Genomic DNA, 22,747 nt, shown 5'->3' with positions numbered 1-22,747 from the left:
GTCTGTCTGGCACTTTTATTTCCATCGGTAGTTTGTCAAAGAGTTTTAGTAACTGTATTTCAGTCCCTTCTGCGCCAAACTTACACTAGAGTGTAGTGCAGATTATTTTTCCTCCTAGAATGTATGAATATTTTTATTATTTCCAAACTCTGTCTTTGTTGACACCATTTTACTTTGGCTGGAAAGTGCTGCTGCTGTTTTCTTTGTTGAAGCTGCTTTACTTGGCTTGAAAATATTTGCCTGCAAAGTACTGATTCAAAAAAAAAAACTGTTTGATGTGTCACAGAAGAACACAATTTATGTTATTTTATAGCTTTAAAATTGGATTGTGTAGTCAGTGAATATATAAATAATTGCATTATGAGAGTGGCTTCTTTGAAATCCAAATTGTAATTGACTATGTATCCCATTATTGAAGAGATTGGTGACAGTCCAGTTATCTTCTCAAAATTGTTGGAAAATTGTTTGAAGATAGAGACTAGCCTTTAGTTGCTCATATCTTTTGAGGCCTAGATTGGTTTATTTTAATTTGTGTAGGAAAAATAGTGAATCAGTGATGTATTACATGTATGACTGAGAACATCACATATTATGGAGTCATAACATTTCAGTATTTATTGTAAATTTCACCAACCCCATATAAACTATTACTTTCTCAAAATGGGGCCTAAATTAGTAGATTTGAATTTGTATAGGAAAATATACTAAATTTGTGGTGTATTACACATCTGACTGAGAACATCACGTATTATAAAGCCATAACTTTTTAGTTGGTTATTATAAATTTGAGCAACACCATTTACTTCAATAAAAGATAATGATTTTCCTTACATGGAGAAGCTCAAAAAAATTTAAAGTTAGTAAATTTCATGAACCATGTTTCATAATGCTCCCATTATCACTTGTAAAACTAGTTTTGTCGTCTATATCTTCTGTCCCTGTCCGTCTTTTGACAATAATTTTTTGTTGTCTAAGCTATCAGTAGTTGTTGTTGTGGTTGTTATTGTATGTTTTGTAAGTGGTGTCCACAGAATATTATCACTTTATGCAAGCAAACAATCAACAAAATACATTTTCTTTGTTGTGGGCACTGAGTACAATTTAATAAGTATGTTGGGGTGAGAGATCGAGAGAGAGCATTACAAATTGAGAAGTTATTTCAACAATAAGTGTGTGTGTGCACAACTGCTAATCATCATTACTGAATTGCATAATAAACGTAGTACGTGCAGCGAAAATGGACTTTACACCACAGATCATAAATGATTGGGATTACTGAACTGTATATTATCTCAGTGAGAATTCATCGTGGTTTAAAGTCTTCCAATGTTGCTATCAAACTCTCTAAATGTCATGGCATGGAATGAAAGAAGTTGTAGTTATTTTCGTGCAGAATTTCTCTCTGCATAGTTTCTATGTGAGACCACAAAGGATCAGCTGTGGTTGCCATAGGACTATGTCGGACAGGTCAACTACCAGTTGTATCTCAATCATATCAGACAATTTGCAGGCCAGGAATGTTGTGCTACACTTCAAACTTTGAATAATGCTTAAACATTCCTTTCCACACACGGCTAAGAATTATCTTAATGAAATATGTCGTGCAGCATTGTCTCTAAAATTTCCTCAGTGTACTAGTTGCTGTTCAGAGTGCCCTTAGTATGTTGGAATCAGGATCACATCTTGTTCTCAATGGCAGTTAAAAACATAACATTTGATGCTGCCCTTAAATGCTTCTCAAAGCTGCCAGCAGTGTGTAAAGGGGACAGATTGAAGTGAGGCCTTTCCAAAAACATTTTAGCCACTTGGTGAACAAAATTTTTGCCCATCTTTGTTTTAGTCATATTTTGTTGTCCAGTACACATTTGTTGCTGTTTACAATCTTCTTCTGTCCAGTGGTCTCCTATAAACACTTTTGACATAGCAGCATGCAATGTACAGGCCAAAATGTTACACCGTAGAAAAAAAGGCATATCCCGGAGGTGGGTCGTTCTTCTTCATTCGGACTCTCATGTGAATATTGCACCCTTTGGCAATAACGTACATACTGACTCTTGATTTCGTATGCCCACTGGTTCGACAGCACTTCACTGAGCTTGGTGTAATACTGAACTCTTTGCTTACACTAACACTGCTGTGCTACATGTACTTTGTCACCCTGCAATTTCAATCATTTGTTGTTGATACACTTTTCAACATAGACTCTGAATATAGATTCATTTAAGCCATTCTTTCTGGATGTGTGAGTTGTCAGAAATGTTACAGAGTAATGATTTCATTTGAAACGGCAAGATTTCATGTCTTAGTTGAAAGAACCATTTCTGTGTGTTAGAATTTGAGAGACAGTAAACTATATAATGAACAGGAAACAGTTTGTGATTGCACCTTTGTCATCCAAAAGTAATAAAAACAGCATTCTAACATAAGGCCTTGCAACAAGAAAACCTCTGTGTGTTGAAACTAATGTCAAATATTACTGTACCAAACAACATGACACAGTGTCTACGATCACCACCACCACCACCACCAACACCCTCGTCATCATCATCATCATCATCATCATCATCATCTTCTTCTTCTTCTTCTTCTTCTTCTTCTTCTTCTTCTCCTCCTCCTCCTCCTCCGCCTCCTCTTTCTACTGGTCTGTTTGGAACATAAGCCTTTCCCTCCATGTTTCCTTCTCCACTGTGTTCCATTCTCCTCTCTTCTTCACAAGTTCCTTCACTCCAACAACCCATCAGTATGTCAGTCTTCCTGTAGGTGTCTCGTCTCATACTGTCATATTATGAGCCTGTATTTGGTGCCCTGCTGACTTCCATTCTTGTAATATGTCCATATGACTGTAATCTTGTCTTTCCCACAGTCTCTCGCACAGTCTTCTCGTGTACTATTAATCTCACCTTCTCATTCCTTACTTTATCCCTTCTAGTTAGCTCCATCCTTCTTTGAAATTTAATCTCTGAAACCTATCTCCTGCTCACCTGCCTTTCCTTCACTACCCACTTTTCCAATGCATGCATGAATATTGGAGTCTAATGTGCTCATTATAACACTTGTTGCATTTTTGTGGAACCTCCTTGCTCCAGACTTGGCTTCCTAGACTCTACATGAATTCATGTGTTTTCCTTCCCTTCTCACTAATCATCTTATTGTTCTTCCACTCTCTTCTATTACACTCTCAAGATATTAGAAATGTTTCCACTTTCTTTAGTGCTTGCCATCTAACATGCGTATCGATTGCTACTGTCATCCTATTCCTCGTATTTGCCGTCACTTCACACACTCTGGCATTAAATTTCAAACCGTACCATCCCACCAGTTCCTCCCATACATTTGCCCTTTCCTCTGGCTCTCCTCCTCCATCCCCCCCCCCCCTTCCACACACACACACACACACACACACACACACACACACACACACACACACACACACACACACACACACACACATAATGACCCAGGACTCTAGTTTACACAAAAGGGTGCCAGAAGGGCTCAGACACTGGATTCATGTATGGAACGAGCGGGCTTGAAATCACCATGTGCACATGGGTTGTGTGTTGCTGCCCTAAGTCATTTAAGGCAAATGTCAAGATGGTTCCTTTGAAAAGATCACGGCTGTCTTCTTTATCCACTGATGTCTCGTTTAAGCTTGTACTTTATCTTCGTATCTGAAGTGGAGCACTACTATATTTTGAAATGATGATAGTAATTGACAAAATTGAAGGAAGTGATGTACTATCTCAGTTTTTTAACATCTCAATCTTTATTTAAATTTCAGAATTTGAAAGGAAATGAGGTACAAAATATATAACAGTAACACACAACAGTACTCATAAAATTTTATGGTCGATACTTTTTTTATTTTTTCAGGGGTTTCTGTCTTTTCTAAGTGCACCATTAATCGGTGCACTGTCTGATGTTTGGGGCCGGAAGTTTTTCCTATTAATAACAGTATTTTTTACCTGTGCACCAATACCACTGATGACTATCAACACATGGTAAGTTATATACCTAATTTTTTCATTGTATCGGCTCTCTTAACTAAGTAGTTGAAATTCAATTTTGAACTTAATTGGTAAATCTTATTCACATTTTTTCTTTTATTGTTAGACAGATTTTGAAATGTTCCATTACAATTCTGTTCCCTCATAGTGACAGTATTAACAAAGTGCAATGGCACAGGGGTAACACATTGGACTTTTCTTCCCGAGAATGTCAGGTCAAGTCTCCACCCTGCCATCCAGATCTAGGTTTTCCATGATTGCCCTAAAATGCCTAAAGCCAGATTCTTTTGAAAGGGCACAGTCAATTTCCTTCCCCACTTGAGCTTGTGCTTTGTCTCTAATGATCACTATTGACGGGATGTTAAATGCTAATCGTCTTCCTTCCTTTTTTTGTCATAATATGTACTGTTACTGAGTACACAGTGGCCAGAAAGGAACTGACAACATGTTTCATTCTTCAAATTGCAAACTGTTCAGGTCATCATGGATTTCATTTTTTACAGAAGACCTTCTTACAGACCACATTACAGTATGTGATAAAGTGTACCCTTTAAACCCCCCTCCCCTCCAGGACTTTTCCACTCGCAAATGATGCTTGCGAAGAACAAATGTGCGTGAGCTCCTGTATAACTTGAAATAACTCTTACTTTTGCCAGCTATATTTGTAAGTAATCCATTTCTTTATTTTTGTTAGCATATGTACCCTTGTAATGTGAACATTGAGCCTCTCCATCATGTGCAATGCATAACTTTTAGTGTCTGCCACTGGAATAGGATGAGCATCTCCATATACTCTCACACGGACTTGACAGTTGTTCTTCTATTATTCTCCAGCTCCACTATTATTAACCATAACAGATGAAGTCTGTGAAGGCTGTTTTGTGATGTGATAAAGTACTAGCAATCCCTATGCTGGTGTGGTTAGTGGGGATCAGCATCTCACTCATTGAAATATAATAATAATTTCATCAGTTTAAAACATTTCTCGTGTCAGTGCTTGTTAGGAATAATTCATGTTTAATATTGATATGGTAAGAAATATATTAGGAAAGAATTCAGTGATATCATGCACTATAACAATGCCGAATATCTGTTCTGCAATGTATTCTTCTTCACTGCAAATATTGTAATTTACTGTAGTTTCTTAATGGTGCTTTTGCCATCAGTACAGAGTGCACAGTCTTTCTCAGTCACACACAGGGTGAGTCAGGAGGAAAGGTACATGCTTTGAGACGGAATAGTATTAGTGATTCTGAACAAAAAACTTCTTATGGAACACATTTAATATCACTTTTGTACATTTTTCTTTAATAACTCGAAAACCACACACTCCAATGAAAATTTGTCTAGGACTAACAGTTTGCACAGAGATATCACGGGAATAATGAAAATCTCGTATGACGCATGTGCGCTGTAGCTTAGGTACTTTTTGTTGGCCAGTTTGAGGTAGTTTTCTGACTTGATAGACCACAAGCATCCTGTATCAAAATGTTCATCTCAACTTCCTCTATATTACTGTGGTACATTGTAAACAATGGCAATGAATAATACAGAAAATAAATAGAAATGTACATTAAAAGTGTTCGTACCTTTCCTCCTGATTCACCCTGTATACCTGAGTGAATTGGAGACTGAGAAGAGGAGGGCTCTGAAATGTTACATTTGGGATTGACTCCCGCTTTGACATGTGGTTAAAAAAAACTGTCAACAGGTCATCTGAGTTTATTTTAATTCGGCTTCACAGAAGACATTACTGCACTTGTTCAGTGGTACATCAAGGGCTAGGAGCTCTTTTTTTTAATTTTTTTTTTCTGTTAAACATTACTTTTGAGCTAGATATTTTTTTTTTTTAAGTGTAATATAACAAGAATTTTTCATAAAATGAGCAGCAGGGTGTCATTTTGTTCTTGCTGAGATGGGACTTTTAAATAATATTCATCAGAAACCTTAAATAAAACTTACATTTGCTGTCATAACTAACATGAACATTTACTATAGTGGTGTGCACATTAGAAGGTGGCTGCAAGAGCATTCTACACTGAGAGAGAGAGAGAGATATGGATAATGCTTTTCAGTGGCGTCAGTATGCTTTCTGCCGCTGTCCCATGCTCATGCTCCAGCATACCCAGGTAACTGGCAATGCTGGGGCGAGCATGGCACCAAGACACTGTTTCTGCTCCTGACTCTCCCTAATAGAATTTATGTGCTTGGTAAACTGTCTCTGTTGCTTCTTAACATAATATTTGTCATGTTTGCTTTACTCTTACTTCCTATCCTGGCCCGACAAACTGCAGCCGTTTTTTTGGCCTCATCAAGCAGTATGTGTGCTTTATGCCATCCATAATGAACAATGTAGTGGCTAAGTAGCCTCACCACACCTAAACTAACATGAAAATCAATGTTAATACTCTACAAACATCCCAAAGAGCTTGCTGCAGGCAGATGTGACAGAATGGCGCTATTGACTGGATCGTCACATGGTACGCTGCTTATTGTCACTTGCCTCCTTATGCAAACGCCACTATAACCTCTGTTGACAAAGAATAATGGCTAATACGTGGTCCAGGAGAAACATGCAGGATTCTTCTTTAGTATCATTGAATTATTGTAATTTGTGTCCAACATGTAAGATAATTTCGTGTAGCGCCAGTAATGATTTTCATTTTATATTTACCAAATGCTATTGTTTCAGGTGGTTTTTTGCCATGATCAGCATATCAGGGGTTTTTGCTGTAACATTCTCGGTCGTGTTTGCCTATGTTGCGGATGTTACAGAAGAGCATGAACGAAGTCTTGCTTATGGCCTTGTAAGTATTACATTACGGATATTGGCTCAATATGCTTTTAGTATGTTTATGGGTTTTGTGTTGTGAGACTGTTAGGTATAGGTAAAATGAATTTTAATTAATAAGAACATTTTTAAATCTTAAAATCTGCATTTGATTAAGAAATATGATAACGAATTGGGTATGTGAATTTTTTCCATTGTCTGTGTAAAATATTGTTATTAGTAACAAGTGGATCAGGCACTGTGGAAAGTAGAATTTGATATCTTCAGCAAAGGAACTGGCTGCAATAGTGAAAGGCATAAAAATGAAAAAAATACTTAAAGTGAAGTTCCCTTCCACCACACTTACACAGTGTTCCAGACTCATTGCTGCTTCCCTCATGAGGAGGGGGAAAAAAAACCTTGGAGTCTTGTGATGGTTTACAGTGTGAAACATTGTAACCAAATGTATCGTAGAATCAAACAAGTGAGGAAATGTACAGTTTATTGTGCACCTAGTGTCAGTTTTAAGTGGAAGTGAGCCATGCCTGGATCAATGTTTTCAAAATTCTGTATGAAAGGGTGCATTCTTTCTTGAATTTATAAGAAGGAACATGTAAAGTGTGATTTGAGGAGAGTAGCCTGTTGATTTTTCCTGAGTGACTATGAAATGTACAACATGTGGTGTTCTGTTTTAGTCAGTTGTTTAGTGTTCATTAGGTTTTACACTCATTATATTTTATTGAAAGGCATGATGTTGCTGCTCTCTCTCTCTCTCTCTCTCTCTCTCTCTCGGAATTATGTCTAAAAAACTATGCCTCTTGTTTAACAGGTTTCTGCAACATTTGCAGCAAGTATGGTTATCAGCCCAGCATTGGGAGCGTATATGATGGATGCCTACAGTGAAAATTTAGTTGTTGCATTGGCCACAGCAATAGCTATACTTGATGTATTTTTTATTCTTGTGGCTGTTCCTGAATCCCTTCCAGAAAAAGTCCGACCATCATCGTGGGGTGCACCTATTTCTTGGGAACAAGCTGATCCATTTGCAGTGAGTTCTGATTGTTGTAAAATTATTGTTAAAAATAAATGTGTAGCTCAGAAAACTCTCTTTTTTATGCAAAGGAGTGCTCATTTTAAATGCAGCCTTTCTTCCACCACCCTTCTCTACACTTGTTTATTGACAGAGATTCTATTATTGAAGAAACTATTATTGCATGGACAGTTCAATTTGTCAGTTTGTAATACTTTTACTTGTGTACACTTTCATTACACAGCTTTGTATGTATATCAGGCAACATGATAATGAAGATGTTGAAACATGTTGCCTAAATATCTTACTAGAATGAAGATGTTGGAATGTGTTGCCTAAATATCATGCTAGCAAGATTTGGTTGATTAGCTGTAGATCTAAGGTTTCATAAACCAGATTCATGCTGAAAAACAATAGAATTACATATTAAGAATACTTCACTGTATACATCAGTTTATTGAGTTTAACATGGAGAGCCATTTGTTTGGTAAGAGCAGCAGCTTTTTGTGGTATTTTAAAAATGATGAAACAGTGCTCATAAGACTCTGGCGTGAAATGATCAACAATAGTTTAAACAGTCCTTGTGCCCTCAGCGCTGTCACAGAAAGGAAAAAAAAGCATTTTTGTGCCATTGTTGCAAATCTCCATACACAAGCTTGGTCCATTGCTACACAGAAATGTACATGCATATTTCTGCTTATATAGCTTATTTTCAGTTCTACTTTTACACAGATTTTATTGTAGTAAAGTTACTTTAAGTTTTTTGTAAAACTTAACCATTTCTGTCACCTTTGTAATACAACATGATATATAGTGTATTTTTCAAGCTGTTCAAAGTTCTTTTAAACAGAAGTATTGATCCAAACAAGAAAATAAACACTGGTACATTTAAAAATGCTGAAAGCTAGTTGTCATGATTGGTGAAATAGTGAAATGAAGAAATAACTCTTGAATCTGAGTCAGCTAGTAATATTTGTTGTTCGTATGTGGACATTCAAAGAATGGAATACATGAAATAAGGTTGAACTTGGAATAATAGTTCCACACTATATGAGAGGAAGTTTTGGAAGAATTTACATAGAGAAATGGTCATCAGACTATACATTCCCAATTATGCCCTTTTAATACTGCCAGTCTAGTATTTATTGTCTTCTATTCTACTCCCTCTACGATCTTTTATCTCATACTTTTGTTTCCAAACACTTGATTTTTGTGTCTACTTCCATGTGTTCACTGCAGGCTCCATTAAAACTTCCACAAAAGCATTTGAATGCATGTAAGTTATTTCTCACTTGTGGTCTACATTTGCCAAACATTTATATCTAATTTTTATTTATTGTATGATTTTAGGCACTTCGTAAGGTTGGCAAGGACCACACCATACTTATGCTGTGTGTGACAGTGTTTTTATCGTACTTACCTGAAGCTGGACAGTATTCATGCATTTTTGTTTATCTCAAATTGGTAAGTTGTCATTTTTACACATTCTGTATTTATCACACTTTATCTTAATAATTTGTTTCTTTTTTAATATTCTCTTATATTTAATTTGTTTTAGACAGCAGGAGAATGTGAGCAGAGGACAAAATTTTTTTCTTGTTGGTCTGTACTATTTCTTTCAGTGTGTGTGTGTGTGTGTGTGTGTGTGTGTGTGTGTGTGTGGGCGGGGGGGGGGGGGGGGAGGGGGGGGGGGAAGACTTACTCGCAGAGACAAAACACTGTTGGGTATAAGATCTTGCCATTCATAAACTGGTGATACCTGCATGATCATTAGGGACACATTATAGCTGTACAAAAGTGGCAAATACTCGCATATTAAGTATAATACATATGTAGTGCTGTCTTGATAAATAAGGACTGGTGGTGGGGCAGTATACATAGTGACTGACTTGTTCTCGGATGAGCTTGAGAGTGAGAAGCAGAACATCAAGAAGTAGTGCCATGTGAATTGTGTGTGCCGACATTTAACTCCCAGAAGTACTTTTTCAGGCTAAGACAGTTATTTGCATGATTTTCTTGTAGAAATCAGCACCATTGGTAGGAGCTGTCAGGGCTGCAGACAATAGTATCTCAGTGTCAGTTGCAATCAATTCAGTATTGGTATCATTGCCGTAACATTATTGCAGACCTGACCATAACACCCCCCCCCCCCCCCCCTGCATGCTGCTCCCTCACTCCAACCATTTTCACCTGTCAAATTCATGGGTGAAACAGTCAAGCTAAATATTATGCTATGAGCTTTATGGTTGGCGGTTTCCAATATATCCAGAGGGTCGTCATTCATAGGTGGGCATGCAGAAGCAGTGCGTGTACATACCTCTTGGTGTGAAGTACATCATTGAGACAAATTGAGTGTCCATTCCAAAACCCAGCTGTCCAATTCTGTATCTTGTGCTAATGGGAGTTACCATACCTGTCAGTGTCTGTACTTTCACCATTGTAGATCGCTGGTAGTAATGACAATGCTGGAAGTTAATTGCCTTTGATTCCTAATGCTGCAGGTGACCGTCCTGTTCTGTGATTTATACAGCAGGCACAATCTTTGTGGCAAATATGTGGCCATTAGGTTGTAGTGAATGTAAAGCATTGTTTTGTTGCCACTTTGCAGAAGTTACGGTGATTCTTATCATAAAAATCCACAGTTAAGTACGTACTTAGGAATGACATGGGCACATCTCCATTGTTTCTTGCTTGCACAGATTTCTACTGTGTCATTTTTAAAGCTGTGGCATTGGTTTTGCCAGAACTGTGGCAAAATGCTTGATGGTGTTCCATGTACAAAACTCATTGAAGGATTTAGGTGCAAATTGTGATACATTATTGAAAAAAGAGCTAGCTATCAGTAATAATTAATCATGTTTATTTGCGAAGTAATCATGTGAAATCCATAGATACATGCTCTCACATATGTAATGGTGAAGACAGTGTAAAACTCCGGTGTAGTTGATGCCAGATGTTCCACACAGGTGGCACAGGAGTGAGTTACTTGCTGAGTGTTGGTGCTTTGGGTATGTTGAATCACAATACATAGAACATATCAACCAGTTAAAGCATTTTCACAAATGTGATAAAGTTTAAAAGTGAAAGAGTAAGTAGCTTTTTCAAAGAGTTCATCAAATCAATAAAAATCCTTTCCTACACACTTTGTTAAGTAGCCTAAGTTCTTCTTCAGGATTCAAGCTATCTCGTACCAAATTTCATGGATATCGGTTCAGCATTTTAGTCGTGAAAATATAACAGAGAGAGAGTTACTTCCACATTTATAATGTTAATGTTGAAATATGGATTGGTATGGATTAAGCGCATTGAAGACTGTATAGACATTGTATTTTACCTGTTACTCACAGCTGCACTTGCCTATGACGTGTGTGTGTATGTGTGTGTGTGTGTGTGTGTGTGTGTGTGTGTGTGCGTGGTTTTTATTGAGCAGGAGACCCCAGTCGGGATGTTCGGGAGCTTGGTACAAGTATTTTTATGTGATGCCACTTTGGTGGCTAACGTGTTGTTGTTGATAAATTGATGAAGAGGACAAAACGCACATCCAGTAACAAGCTCAAAAAATCTGACCCAGCCAGGAATCAAACCGGTCACTTTATGATTCAGAGTCAGTAATGCTAAGCATATGGCCATGAGCCGTTGACACAAATCAAAGCGTGACACATGATGCTCAGCAGCTAAAATGCAATGGTCTTATGACTGAAATTAGTATACAAATATGTATTAAACACATAGAGGATTGTGTATAAGTGTTGTATTCATGACATTGAATCATGAGAGTAAATATTGTTCCATATTTCACATTATATTCTTCACATCAGTAAACATGTTCTCTATGCTACTTTTTGAAATAGCCTATGTTCTTCTTCAGCATTCAAGCTATCACCATAGCAGATTTCATCAAAACTGGTTCAGCAGTTTGGTCGTGGAAGCATAACAGAGTTACCTTCACATTTATAATATTAGCATGGACCATTGGACACACATTTTTCCATATGAAATTCTTTTTATTGATGACTATGCATATTCTTTTTTAAGCTACTGAATTTATGATGCTGATCACTTATGTACCTAAGCAGTAGCACCCTCTACTGCCAGCTACTATGTTTGTATAAGTATAGGGCACTCCCAGATCATTTGAGGTTAATGCTTGCATCAGAGTAAGTTTAATGGTATTTTCGGTTGCTGTCCATGTTATCTTTTTTATGTATTCCCAGATTTTCTGAATATTTAGTGCTGAGCCAATTGAACTTAGTTTTGTCACATTAGTGCTGTTTTTACTTTGTAATAGATATGATGATGCTAGTAACCTAAAATCAATCTTTTGAGCTGTCTAATATGGAATAGCCTTCACCACATTAAAAATTGCAAATGAGGGCTAATATGGTCTGTAACTGAGTGGAGCATTCTTCTGCATTAGTATTTTTGGATTTTCTGAGAGCTATTTTTTCAAGTGGAGAAGAGTTCCTTTATTTTCATAACAACAGTTTAGAAAAGACTGTAGGTGTAGAGCATTGATGAAATATTCAGTTTCATGTCGCAGCGTCTTGAGAAACTCATCATTCAACTTAAATCTGTTAAAAAGTGCTCTTATTTTATTATTAACAGACTGTTCAACCCTACTATTGATTATTTCTGGGATTTGATCAGTTCCTTCCTGAATGCTTTTTAATATTTTTGTCTGAAGGCTCTGCCTCATGATTCAGTGCATTGTGCATTTGTGATTCAGAAGATTAATTAGAGTCAGAGGTGGCCAAAGTGAAATACCAAGAGAGAGAGAAACAGCAAAGTTTTTGTAAAGCCACACAAGAGAAATCTATATTCACAGTAGTATTTATCCAGGGTGTCCCAGGAGGAATGGTCAGAATTCAGGGATATGATTGTCATTCAAAACAAAGAAGTCAAGTAAACGTGGGCTCTAAAATGCATAGCTTAAGATTTATGAGCACGTCATCATCATCAGTATTATGAAATAAATCACTTTTCCTGAGAGCTCTTTGCTTTACGTGTTTTGGATAAAGGTAGTATGGACCAAAGCAAGAAAAAATTATTCAGTAAATATAGATTCTAAAATATGCACACCTGAACAGTTATGAGCACTTGTTCAGTAGAAGAGATGTGTTTCACATTATCGAAGACAGAGAGGTGCTCATAGCTCTTAAGGTATGCATTTTAGAGTCCATTTTTACTAGACTTTTATACTATGAATGATCATCCATGTCATATCCGTGAATATTTACCTGCAGAATGCATGGGGGCACGAGTGTCCTAGTTTGATGAACTTGTTCAACTGAACTACATAGTTCATTTTTAGTGTTAAAAGTACAAATAAATAAAATCTTTTCGAAAAGCCATTAAACTAATAAACTAGAAAACAAAATTTTATAATTTTACTGCCTACAAAAATTTAATGGCCTTTAGGAGCAAACCATTGTGCATATTTCTTCTTCTTCTTCTTCTTCTTCTTCACCTTCCCCTTCCCCATTTTTTTTTCTCTTTTTCAAACTTCTTGTCCGAATCAGCTGACCACTTTTAATTTTAGTACAGGCCTTTACTTGGGAATATGAAAACTGGGAAGCACTAAAGATTTAAGTATTCTCATTGTCACCATGAAGGTTTATCTGCTTCCTAGTTCTTTTTATTACCTGATACAAGTGTGAAAAAAGGAAAAATTAACTACAGATACTGGAGACTAAACTGAACACGAACTAATAGAACAGTTTTGGTCTTCCAATCGGAAGCAGTTCGCACAGTTTGGAACTGGAGTAAGTGAACTGACGGAATGGTTTCAGTTTTCCAATCTCATGCTGTTCACAAAGTTACTGTTAGAGTTCACAACTACAGACGTTTAGGTCCTGAGAGTGGTGTGTACACAGTATCAAGGGAGGGGAAATTCATTCATATGCATTACAATGTCCAATAGGTAGGGGAAACTCAGAGTAAAAGAACTATATTCACTAAAAGAAGGACAGTTCCTTTCCCTGACTAGTTCATTTGAACTAGTTCGTTCATGAGCTACACATCCCTACTCATGATGTGTGCAGTAGGGCAACCATGTGGGTAGCCTACCCCACCTGTGCCTGCTCATAAGTAAGCTGAGAGCTGCCCAGGAACACCCGTTCCATGTGGACTTTTATTGAGTTTTGAAAGAATACTGAAATCAGACTACAGTGCATGAGCTTCAGGGGGACACACAAACTTCTTTCGATCTACACAGTGATAAAGAAAATATGAATATAATGAACTAAATTCTCTTCTTTGGGCAATAATTCAAATTCATCACAAACATGTACATTGACAAGTACCTTGCATGACAGATAGCGTCTGTAGCATGGAAAGATACTCCAAAAGCTGGTGCTTTGTCAAGAAAGCCTGCAGCTTCAGTACAAATCCCTCTAAGCCTCCCCAACATATCTCAATCAAAATTGAGAAGTTCAGACACTTACATTCATTTGATCCAAGTGCTCCTTGACCCTCATATGTTGAATTCCATTGTAACATCAATTCCAGACAAAATACTTTGAAAGTTTTCTTGAAATTGTTATGGCCGGAGCACTTCTAAAATGCTTGGGAGAATGATTTCATGTTCTAATACCTGTAAAGTAAATACAAGAGGGCTTCTTCCCAATAACAAATCATTTCCAGCACAGTTAGTGTAACACTTGCAGCAGATCAGGCGAGTACATCATTCGTTTGTGATTTATTTTTATGAGCTTCAAACAGGAGCAACTTATTTTCAGTTATCTGAGTGGTTACTAGTTTAATTTTTAAATTTATTGCGTGTTTTGTACTTACTAGGCACAGTCTAGTGTTTCAATAACTGTGTAGTGTAGAGTACTGCCTTCTTTAGCATGGAAAGGGTCTGTGCTGTCTAAGGATGCAGGCTGAATTGGTGACTTTTCACTCACAGCTTCAAGGGGTGCTGGCTTTGGCCACATAGTTTGAGACTGTTGCCAATGGTCATCACTGTGGAAGACCGGACTTGGGGTTCCGGGAACATCCAGCACATCCCATGTGTCCCCTGATTTGTCCACTGCTGTGAATTCCCTGGTTACTGCCTGCACTCAGGTTGACCCCTCACCAGTGGTTGAGTGGGAGGACATACCAAGGTGTGGCAGGCAGTGAAAGACCTTCCAGGGAACCGATAAAAGGCATCCATGGTTCATCTGACAAACAGGTTTAAACTGCTGTCTATGGCTGATGAAGATCCTGAGCCATATGCAGTCTCTCGTCCTGTTCTAGAGAAAGCCTCTTAGTCTGCAAAATCTGCGATGCCTTTTATCGGTTCCCTGGAAGGTCTTTCACTGCCTGCCACACCTTGGTATGTCCTCCCACTCAACCACTGGTGAGGGGTCAACCTGAGTGCAGGCAGTAACCAGGGAATTCACAGCAGTGGACCAATCGGGGGACACATGGGACGTGCTGGATGTTCCCGGAACCCCAAGTCCGGTCTTCCACAGTGATGACCATTGGCAACAGTCTCAAACTATGTGGCCAAAGCCAGCACCCCTTGAAGCTGTGAGTGAAAAGTCACCAATTCAGCCTGCATCCTTAGACAGCACAGACCCTTTCCATGCTAAAGAAGGCAGTACTCTACACTACACAGTTATTGAAACACTAGACTGTGCCTAGTAAGTACAAAACATGCAATAAATTTAAAAATTAAACTAGTAACCACTCAGACTATTGTTAATTGGGAGCTCCAGTGTTAGGCACATTATGAGGCCTCATAGTGACATGGCTGCCAAGGAGGGGAAGAAATCCGATGTGTGCTCTGTGTGCATACTGGGTGGAGGGAGCCATCCAAGATGTGCAACAGGACCTTCTGGATACCATGAAGAGTACAGGGTTCAGCCAACTGCAGGTGATGGCTTATTTGGTACCAACAATGTGTGCTGCTTTGGATCAGAAGAGATGCTCTCTGGTTTTGGGTGGCTAGCAGAATTGGTAAAGACTGCCAGCCTTGCTTGTAAGATGAAGGCAGAGTTCACCATCTGTAGCATCATCAACAGGACCAATTGCAAACCTTTGTTACATAGCCAAGTGGAGGGTCTGAATAGAGGCTCAAACGGTTCTGCAACTGCTTAGGCTGCAAATTCCTCGATTTGCGCCGTAGAGTGGGGGGTGGGAAGGGGGGGGGTTTATTGGGTCTCGCTTAACTGGTCAGGGGTCCACTACACACACGAAGTGGCTACATGGGTAGCAGGAGCTATGTGAAGTGGACAAGACAGTTTTTATGTTAAAGGGTCTCGGGAAAGAATAAAAAGGTTTAAGTCCCAAAGAGTGCCGATCAAATGCAGGACAAGTGTTGATGTAGAAACTATACATATTATAGTAGTAAATAGCTGTAGCTGTGTTATCTGTGTTGGGAAAGAATTGGAGCTTCAGGTGCCAATAGGAAGCACTGAAGTACGAATTGTTATAGATACTGAAAGCTGGCTAAAATTGGAGATAAGTTTAGCCAAAGTTTTTACAAAGGATCTAACAGAGTTCAGAAAGGATAAATTAAATACTGTTGGTTGTGGCGTGTTTGTTGCTGTAAGAAGTATTTTTTCTCACACGTAAATAGTTCCTGTGAGTTAGTATGGGCAGATGTTATATTTGCAACTAGAATAAATTAATAATTGATTCCTTTTACCGACCTCCTGACTCTCATTACAAGTAGGTATCCCACTCATACACTTACACTTACTTGGTGGTGACTACAGTCGACCCACAATATGTTGGCGAAAAAACAGGTCAGAACACTGTTGCAGAGGCAACGATAAAAAGCATGCCAAATTTAAAAGAATGGAGCTTGAGATTTAGCACGAACTTCAGTGTGACATGCTTTTAATAGTTTCCACAACAAAACTCTGTCTCAAAATCTAGCTTAAAGTCCAAAGGGAGTCTGGTCATATGTAAGTTACATGACACAATCAGTAGCTTTGCTGCACAATAGCTAAGATATTTTTACTGATACCAGTGCCACTAAAGCGGAGTTACTAAATACAGTTTTCTGAAATTCCTTCACCAGTGAAGGTGATGAAAGAATTCTACAATTTAAATCAAGACCTGCTACCAACATAGTAATGAAGAAGTAGATATCCTCAGTGTAGCAAATCAGCTTAAATCACGTAATAAAGGCAAGTCCTTTGGTCCAGATTGTGTACCAGTGAGATTCCTTTCAGAGTATGCTGATATAATGGCTCTGAACTTAACAATCATATACAACTGCTTGCTCAACAAAAGATCCATTCCTAAAGACTGGAAAATTGCACAGTTCACACCAGTACTCAAGAAAATAAGTAGGAATAATCTAATGAATTATAGACCCATATCACTGACTTTGATTTGCAATAGGATTTTGTAATGTATAATATGTCCAAATATTATGAATCACACTGAGGAAAATTTGACACACAGTCAGCACAGATTTACAAAATATCGTTGTTCTGAAACACAACTAGCTCTTTATTGTCACAAAATAATGACTGCTGTCGATAGGGGATCCCATATTGTTTCCACATTTACAGGTTTGCATCAGGCTTTTGCTACCTTTCCTCACAAGTGGCATATAATCAAGTGCCGTGCCCCTGGAGTATTGTCTCAGTTGTGTGACCAGATTCATGATTTCCTGTTGGAAAGATCACAGTTCATAGTAATTGATGGAAAGTCATTGAAAAAACAGAAATGATGTCTGGCATTCCCCAAGGAAGAGTAATAGGCCCTCTGCTGTTCCTAATCTATATAAACGATTTAGGGGAGAGTCTGAGCACACATTAGATTGTTTGCAGATAATGTTATCATTTACCGTCCAGTAAAGTCGTCAGAGGATCAGAACCAATTGCAAAATGATTTAGGCAAGATGTAAGTATGGTGCAAAAAGTGGCAGTTGACCCTAAATAATGAAAAGTGTGTAGTCATTTAGTACCAAAAGGAATCCATTAAATTTCGATTGTCTGATAAATCACACAAATTTAAGTGCTGTTAATTCAACTAAATAAGTAGGATTTACAGTTATGAGCAACTTACATTGGAACAATCACGTAGGTAATGTTGTGGGGAAGGCAAACCAAAGACTGCATTTTATTGGCAGAATACTTAGAAGATGCAATAGGTCTGCTGAAGAGACTGCCTACACTATGTTTGTCCATCCTCTGCTAGAGTACTACTGTGCAGCATGTGATCCTTACCAGACTGGATTGACAGGGGGCATCAAAAAAGTTCAAAGAAGTGCAGACCAGTTTGTGATATCGTGAAATAGGGAAGAGAATTTCTTGGATATGATATTCGAACTGTGGTAGCAATCATTAAAACAGAAGCTTTTTTATTGTGGCAAGATCTTTTCATGAAATTTCAATCTCCATTATTGTTCTCTGAATGTAAAAAATATTTTGTTGACACCCCCATACAAAGGGGAAAATGATCATTGTAATAAAACCAGAGAAATCAGAGCTTGCAAGGAAAGATTTAAGTGTATGTTCTTCCTGTGAGCTGTCGGAGAATGGAATGGGAGAGAAATAATGTGAAATAGGTTTGATGAACCTGCTGCCTGGCACTTAAGTGTGAATTGCAGAGTATACATGTAGGTATAGAAGTTATATTTTCCTTTATTTCTTTATTTTTTTCCCAATTTTGTAGGCCCAGATTCCCCCAATCCTATTGCACCCAAATTTCACAGAGTTCATTTTTACATGAAATGGAACCAAACTTGCAGGGAAGCATTGCCAAATAAAAATTGTCAGAAACTTGAAAAGGGCCTGGTAAGAACCACCTGAAGGGTATAACATTGCCAATAAAGCCTTATTGCATCTGATTTCTGAAACACAAGTTGAGTGTGATGACTGGTTACAGAAGGAAAGTGCTGGTGACTGGGTCATGAGAAAGTGAGGTTTATGTAGAAAGGGAGATTGTTCAGTACAGCCTGTGAAAATGTCTTGACTAACAGGAACTACTGGCAAGGCTCCATGCACCAGGGCTGTCTTTGTTTTTTCTTGATGATTAACTTAAGAGCAGGAAGTAGAAGATGAAATTGTAGGGCCAGCTGAGCACTCATTTTTAAATCATTTATATAGCAATGCAGTCTATGCCACCAGGGGGCATGGTTTCATTATAGATGCTACCACTTTCACTGCTGGTTTGCAAGGCTGTAGGCAGCAACATCTCAATGTCAGTTACAACTGATTTGTCATTGCACGGACATCATTTAGTTCCAATATGATGGACGTAGAGGAATAATGGACAAAGTCGGGTGCATACTAAAAAAGCATCACATGAGAACTATCTTTTACCCACCCAATAAAACACGGCCATTCTTGGGAAGTGTCAAGGATGAGCTCACTTAGTGGAAGGTCGGAGTATATCAGATTCCGTGCCAGTGTTGCAAGATATATATTGTAAAACAGTGGACATCATTGAAGATTGATGCTGAGAACACCAGTGGCACACTCGACTAATGTACCACAAAAATTTGGTGGTTCCAGACCATTGTTTGCTAGAGAAGTATGCAATGGAATACAAATGTACCAGGATTTTAGTGCAGACTTCCAAGTACTAGGACAATGTCGTTAGAGAAGCCATCAAAATTTGCATCAGGTATAATCTTATCAATCGGAACTGTGGCTATAATCTTGACTGGGCTTGTGAACCAGCACTGGGTCTGAGTAAGAAGATACTCAGCAAACACAATGATACAGCTATCAGGGCAGATGCAGCAACTACATTCACGCTAGTGCAGATGCTGGCACAAGCATCTCTGCAACAGCAGGGGAAATGGTTTGTGGTGGGAGTGGTTATAAGTCAGCAGTGAATCCTCAGGAGCTCAGTACATATACACACCTGATGATGGCAACAGGTCTAATTGTCAAAATATTGTGCCCGTTGTACACTATGGACTAGCAGTGCACCCATGGACTGTTTGATCAAAGTTTAAATTGATTGTGAAATGTGCTCTGGAGAAGTATATGCCAAGTCAGTGGATCAAGGATGGAAAAGACCTATCATCTTTAATAATAAAATTCAGAAAGCGCTGAGGGAATAGGTTGTTGATCTCTTGATTGAAACAAAAAAAAGTAGAAATATTGGCAGACAAGAGTTAGAAATTCATGCATCTATAAAAAGATTGATGTGTGAAGCATACAATTTCTGCCATCGTATGTTAGCAAAAGACCTTGTAGAGAACCCGAGAAAATTCTGGTCATACATAAAATCTAAACATGTCAGAGGCTTCTATTTAGTCATTTGTCAGCCATTATGGTGTGGCAATAGAAGATAGCAAAATGAAATCTGAAATTTTAACTGTCACATTTAAAAAGTCATTCACACAGGTGGTTTGTACAGACACACCACCACACAGATTGCTATACAGAGGATGTAGAAATAGGCATCCCTGGCATGGAGTCAGGTCGAGAACAAATAAGTCGCCAGGTCCAGATGGCATCCCAATTCAGTTTTATAGAGGGTACTCTGTGGTATTGACCCCTTACTTAGCTTGCATTTATCATGAATTTCTTGCCCAGTGTAAAGCCCCAAATGTTTGGAATAAAGTGCAGATGACTTCCATATATGGAAAGGGCAGAAGAACAGACCTGCAAATTTACAGACCAATATCCCTGATGTCCCCAGAATGAGATTTTCAGTCAGCAGTGGAGTGTGCGCTGATATGAAACTTCCTGGCAGATTAAAACTGTGTGCCGGACAGAGACTCGAACTCGGAACCTTTGCCTTTTGCGGGCAAGTCCTCTACCATCTGAGCTACCCAAGTACGACTCATGACCCGCCCTCACAGCTTCAATTCTGCCAGTACCTCATCTCCTAACAGAAGCTCTTCTGCGAACCGTGCAGAACTAGCACTCCTGGAAGAAAAGGTATTGTAGAGACATGGCTTAGCCACAGCCTGGGGATGTTTTCAGAATGAGATTTTCACTCTGCAGCGGAGTGTGCACTGACATGAAACTTCGTGGCAGATTAAAACTGTGTGTCGGACTGAGACTCGAACTCGCGACCTTTGCCTTTCGTGGCGTCTGAGCTCAGATGGTAGAGCACTTGCCCACGAAAGGCAAAGGTCCCAAGTTCAAGTCTCAGTCCAGCACACAGTTTTAATCTGCCAGGAAGTTTCATCTCTGGTGTCAGTTTGCTGCAGAATTCTTGAGCATATTCTAATTTAAAGCATAATAATTCTTCTTGAAACTGAAAAACTTCTGTCCAAAAATTAGCATAGATTTAGAAAGCATCACTCATGCAAAATTCAGCTTGCCCTTTTCTTGCATGATATTCCATGAACAGTGGATGAAGGGTAACAGGCAGATTCCATATTCCTAGGTTTCCAGGAAGAGTTTGACATAGTGCCCCACTGCAGACTGTTAGCAAGGGCTGAGCGTACACGATAGATTCTCAGATATGTAAGTGCCTCGAAGACTTTTTAAGTAATGAAGCCCAGGTTTCCTCTATGGCAGGTGTTGTCAGAGGCAATGGTATCATCTGGAGTGCCCTAGGGAAGTGTGAAAGAACTGCTCTTGTCATCTGTATACACAAACATACTAATGGGTGGGAGAGCATTGAACTGTGACTGTTTGCTGTGATGCTTTAGTGAATGGGAAAGTGTTGTCTTGAAGTGACCGTTTGAGGAGACGGGAGTACTTGACAAGAATTTCTGTTTGGTTTGATGAATGACAGCTTCCTCTAAATTCTGCTTGGCACAGTCACATTGATAAAATATCTAGCCATAATGTTGCAAAACGATATAAAATGGAATGAGTTCATAAGATCAATTATAAGGAGCTTGAATGGTTGACTTCATTTTATTGGGAGAGCTCTAGGAGAGTGTAAATCATCTATGAAGGTGACCTTGTGTAGAACTTTGTTTTGAGCACTGCTCGAGTGTTTGAGATCCACTAGGTCAGATTAGACCAAAACATTAAAGCAATTCAGAATCGTGCTGCTAGTTTTGACCAGGTAAATTCGATCAGTATGTGATTATTATGGAAATCCTTGGTGAACTTAAATGGGAATTCCTGAAAGGAAGACGACATTCTTTTCACGAAACTTTATTGAGAAAGTTTTGAGAATCAGCATTTGTGACTGACTGCAGAATGATTCTACCACCACCAATGTACATCTCGCATAAGGACTATAAAGACAAGATAAGAGAGACCAGGACTCATATGAAAGCGTATAGACAGTTGTTTCCCTTTGATCCATTTACAGACAGAACAAAAAAGGGAATGACTAGCAGTGGTACAAGGTACGTTTTGCCATGCAGCATATAGTGACTTTCGGTTAATGTATGTAGATGATTTGATTTTTATTTGATCCTGTTAAATTCAAATGTATACAACTGTTATATTGTAATGTAGAACAAATAACAGAATACAGTATTACATGGAGAAAGAGAGGGGAAAAAAACAACAATAGTGCAAAAATATACATACAGGGCTTGCAGTATGACATTCATACATAGAATACACTACTACAGTATTATTTGTAGTATGATACATCCTTTACATAACATACTGCTCTATAAATTAATTTAAATTATATAAGTGTGGTTTATAAGGAACTGTTTGAGTTTTTTCTTGAATATATGAGGGTTCTTAATGTCCTTTTTTTATTCAGTTGAAGCTTATTGTAAGTACTTATTTCACACTGGATAACTCCTCCTGCACTATATTGGGAATTATTGAGTTTTTGTGAAGTCTTTGCTTCTGCCTTATATCAAGATTGTGATTGTCATGATTAGTTTGGAAACATATTTTCGTTGTTTATTACAAGCACCATCAGTGAGTAAATATACTGACTAATGTGTGTCTATATCCCAAGGATCATGGGTAAGCACCTACATAACTAATTTGTATCACCACTGATCAGACTCGCAGCTCAGTTTTAGTTTAAAAGCTTTTTCCACTTCTGCAACATTTCCATTAATATTATACCATATGACACAAGAGAATAGAAATATGTGAA

General features: G+C 38.3%; 1 protein-coding gene across 1 annotated transcript in view; it reads left to right on the top strand.

The window, feature by feature from the left end:
- Window positions 1-22,747, top strand: part of LOC126471460 (hippocampus abundant transcript 1 protein) — a 103,869-nt gene that overhangs the window by 37,960 nt on the left and 43,162 nt on the right. Inside the window, exons 4-7 of the mRNA XM_050099652.1 lie at window positions 3,874-4,001; window positions 6,700-6,814; window positions 7,607-7,825; window positions 9,158-9,271. Of these exons, the coding sequence (XP_049955609.1) occupies window positions 3,874-4,001; window positions 6,700-6,814; window positions 7,607-7,825; window positions 9,158-9,271 (576 nt within the window). The remainder of the gene's footprint in view (window positions 1-3,873; window positions 4,002-6,699; window positions 6,815-7,606; window positions 7,826-9,157; window positions 9,272-22,747) is intronic.

The sequence above is a fragment of the Schistocerca serialis genome, chromosome 3 (genome assembly GCF_023864345.2).
Source record: "Schistocerca serialis cubense isolate TAMUIC-IGC-003099 chromosome 3, iqSchSeri2.2, whole genome shotgun sequence".
Taxonomy (NCBI): Eukaryota; Metazoa; Arthropoda; class Insecta; order Orthoptera; family Acrididae; genus Schistocerca; species Schistocerca serialis.
The sequence above is the reverse complement of the archived record's forward strand: the minus strand, read 5'-3'. Positions and strand labels throughout refer to the sequence as shown.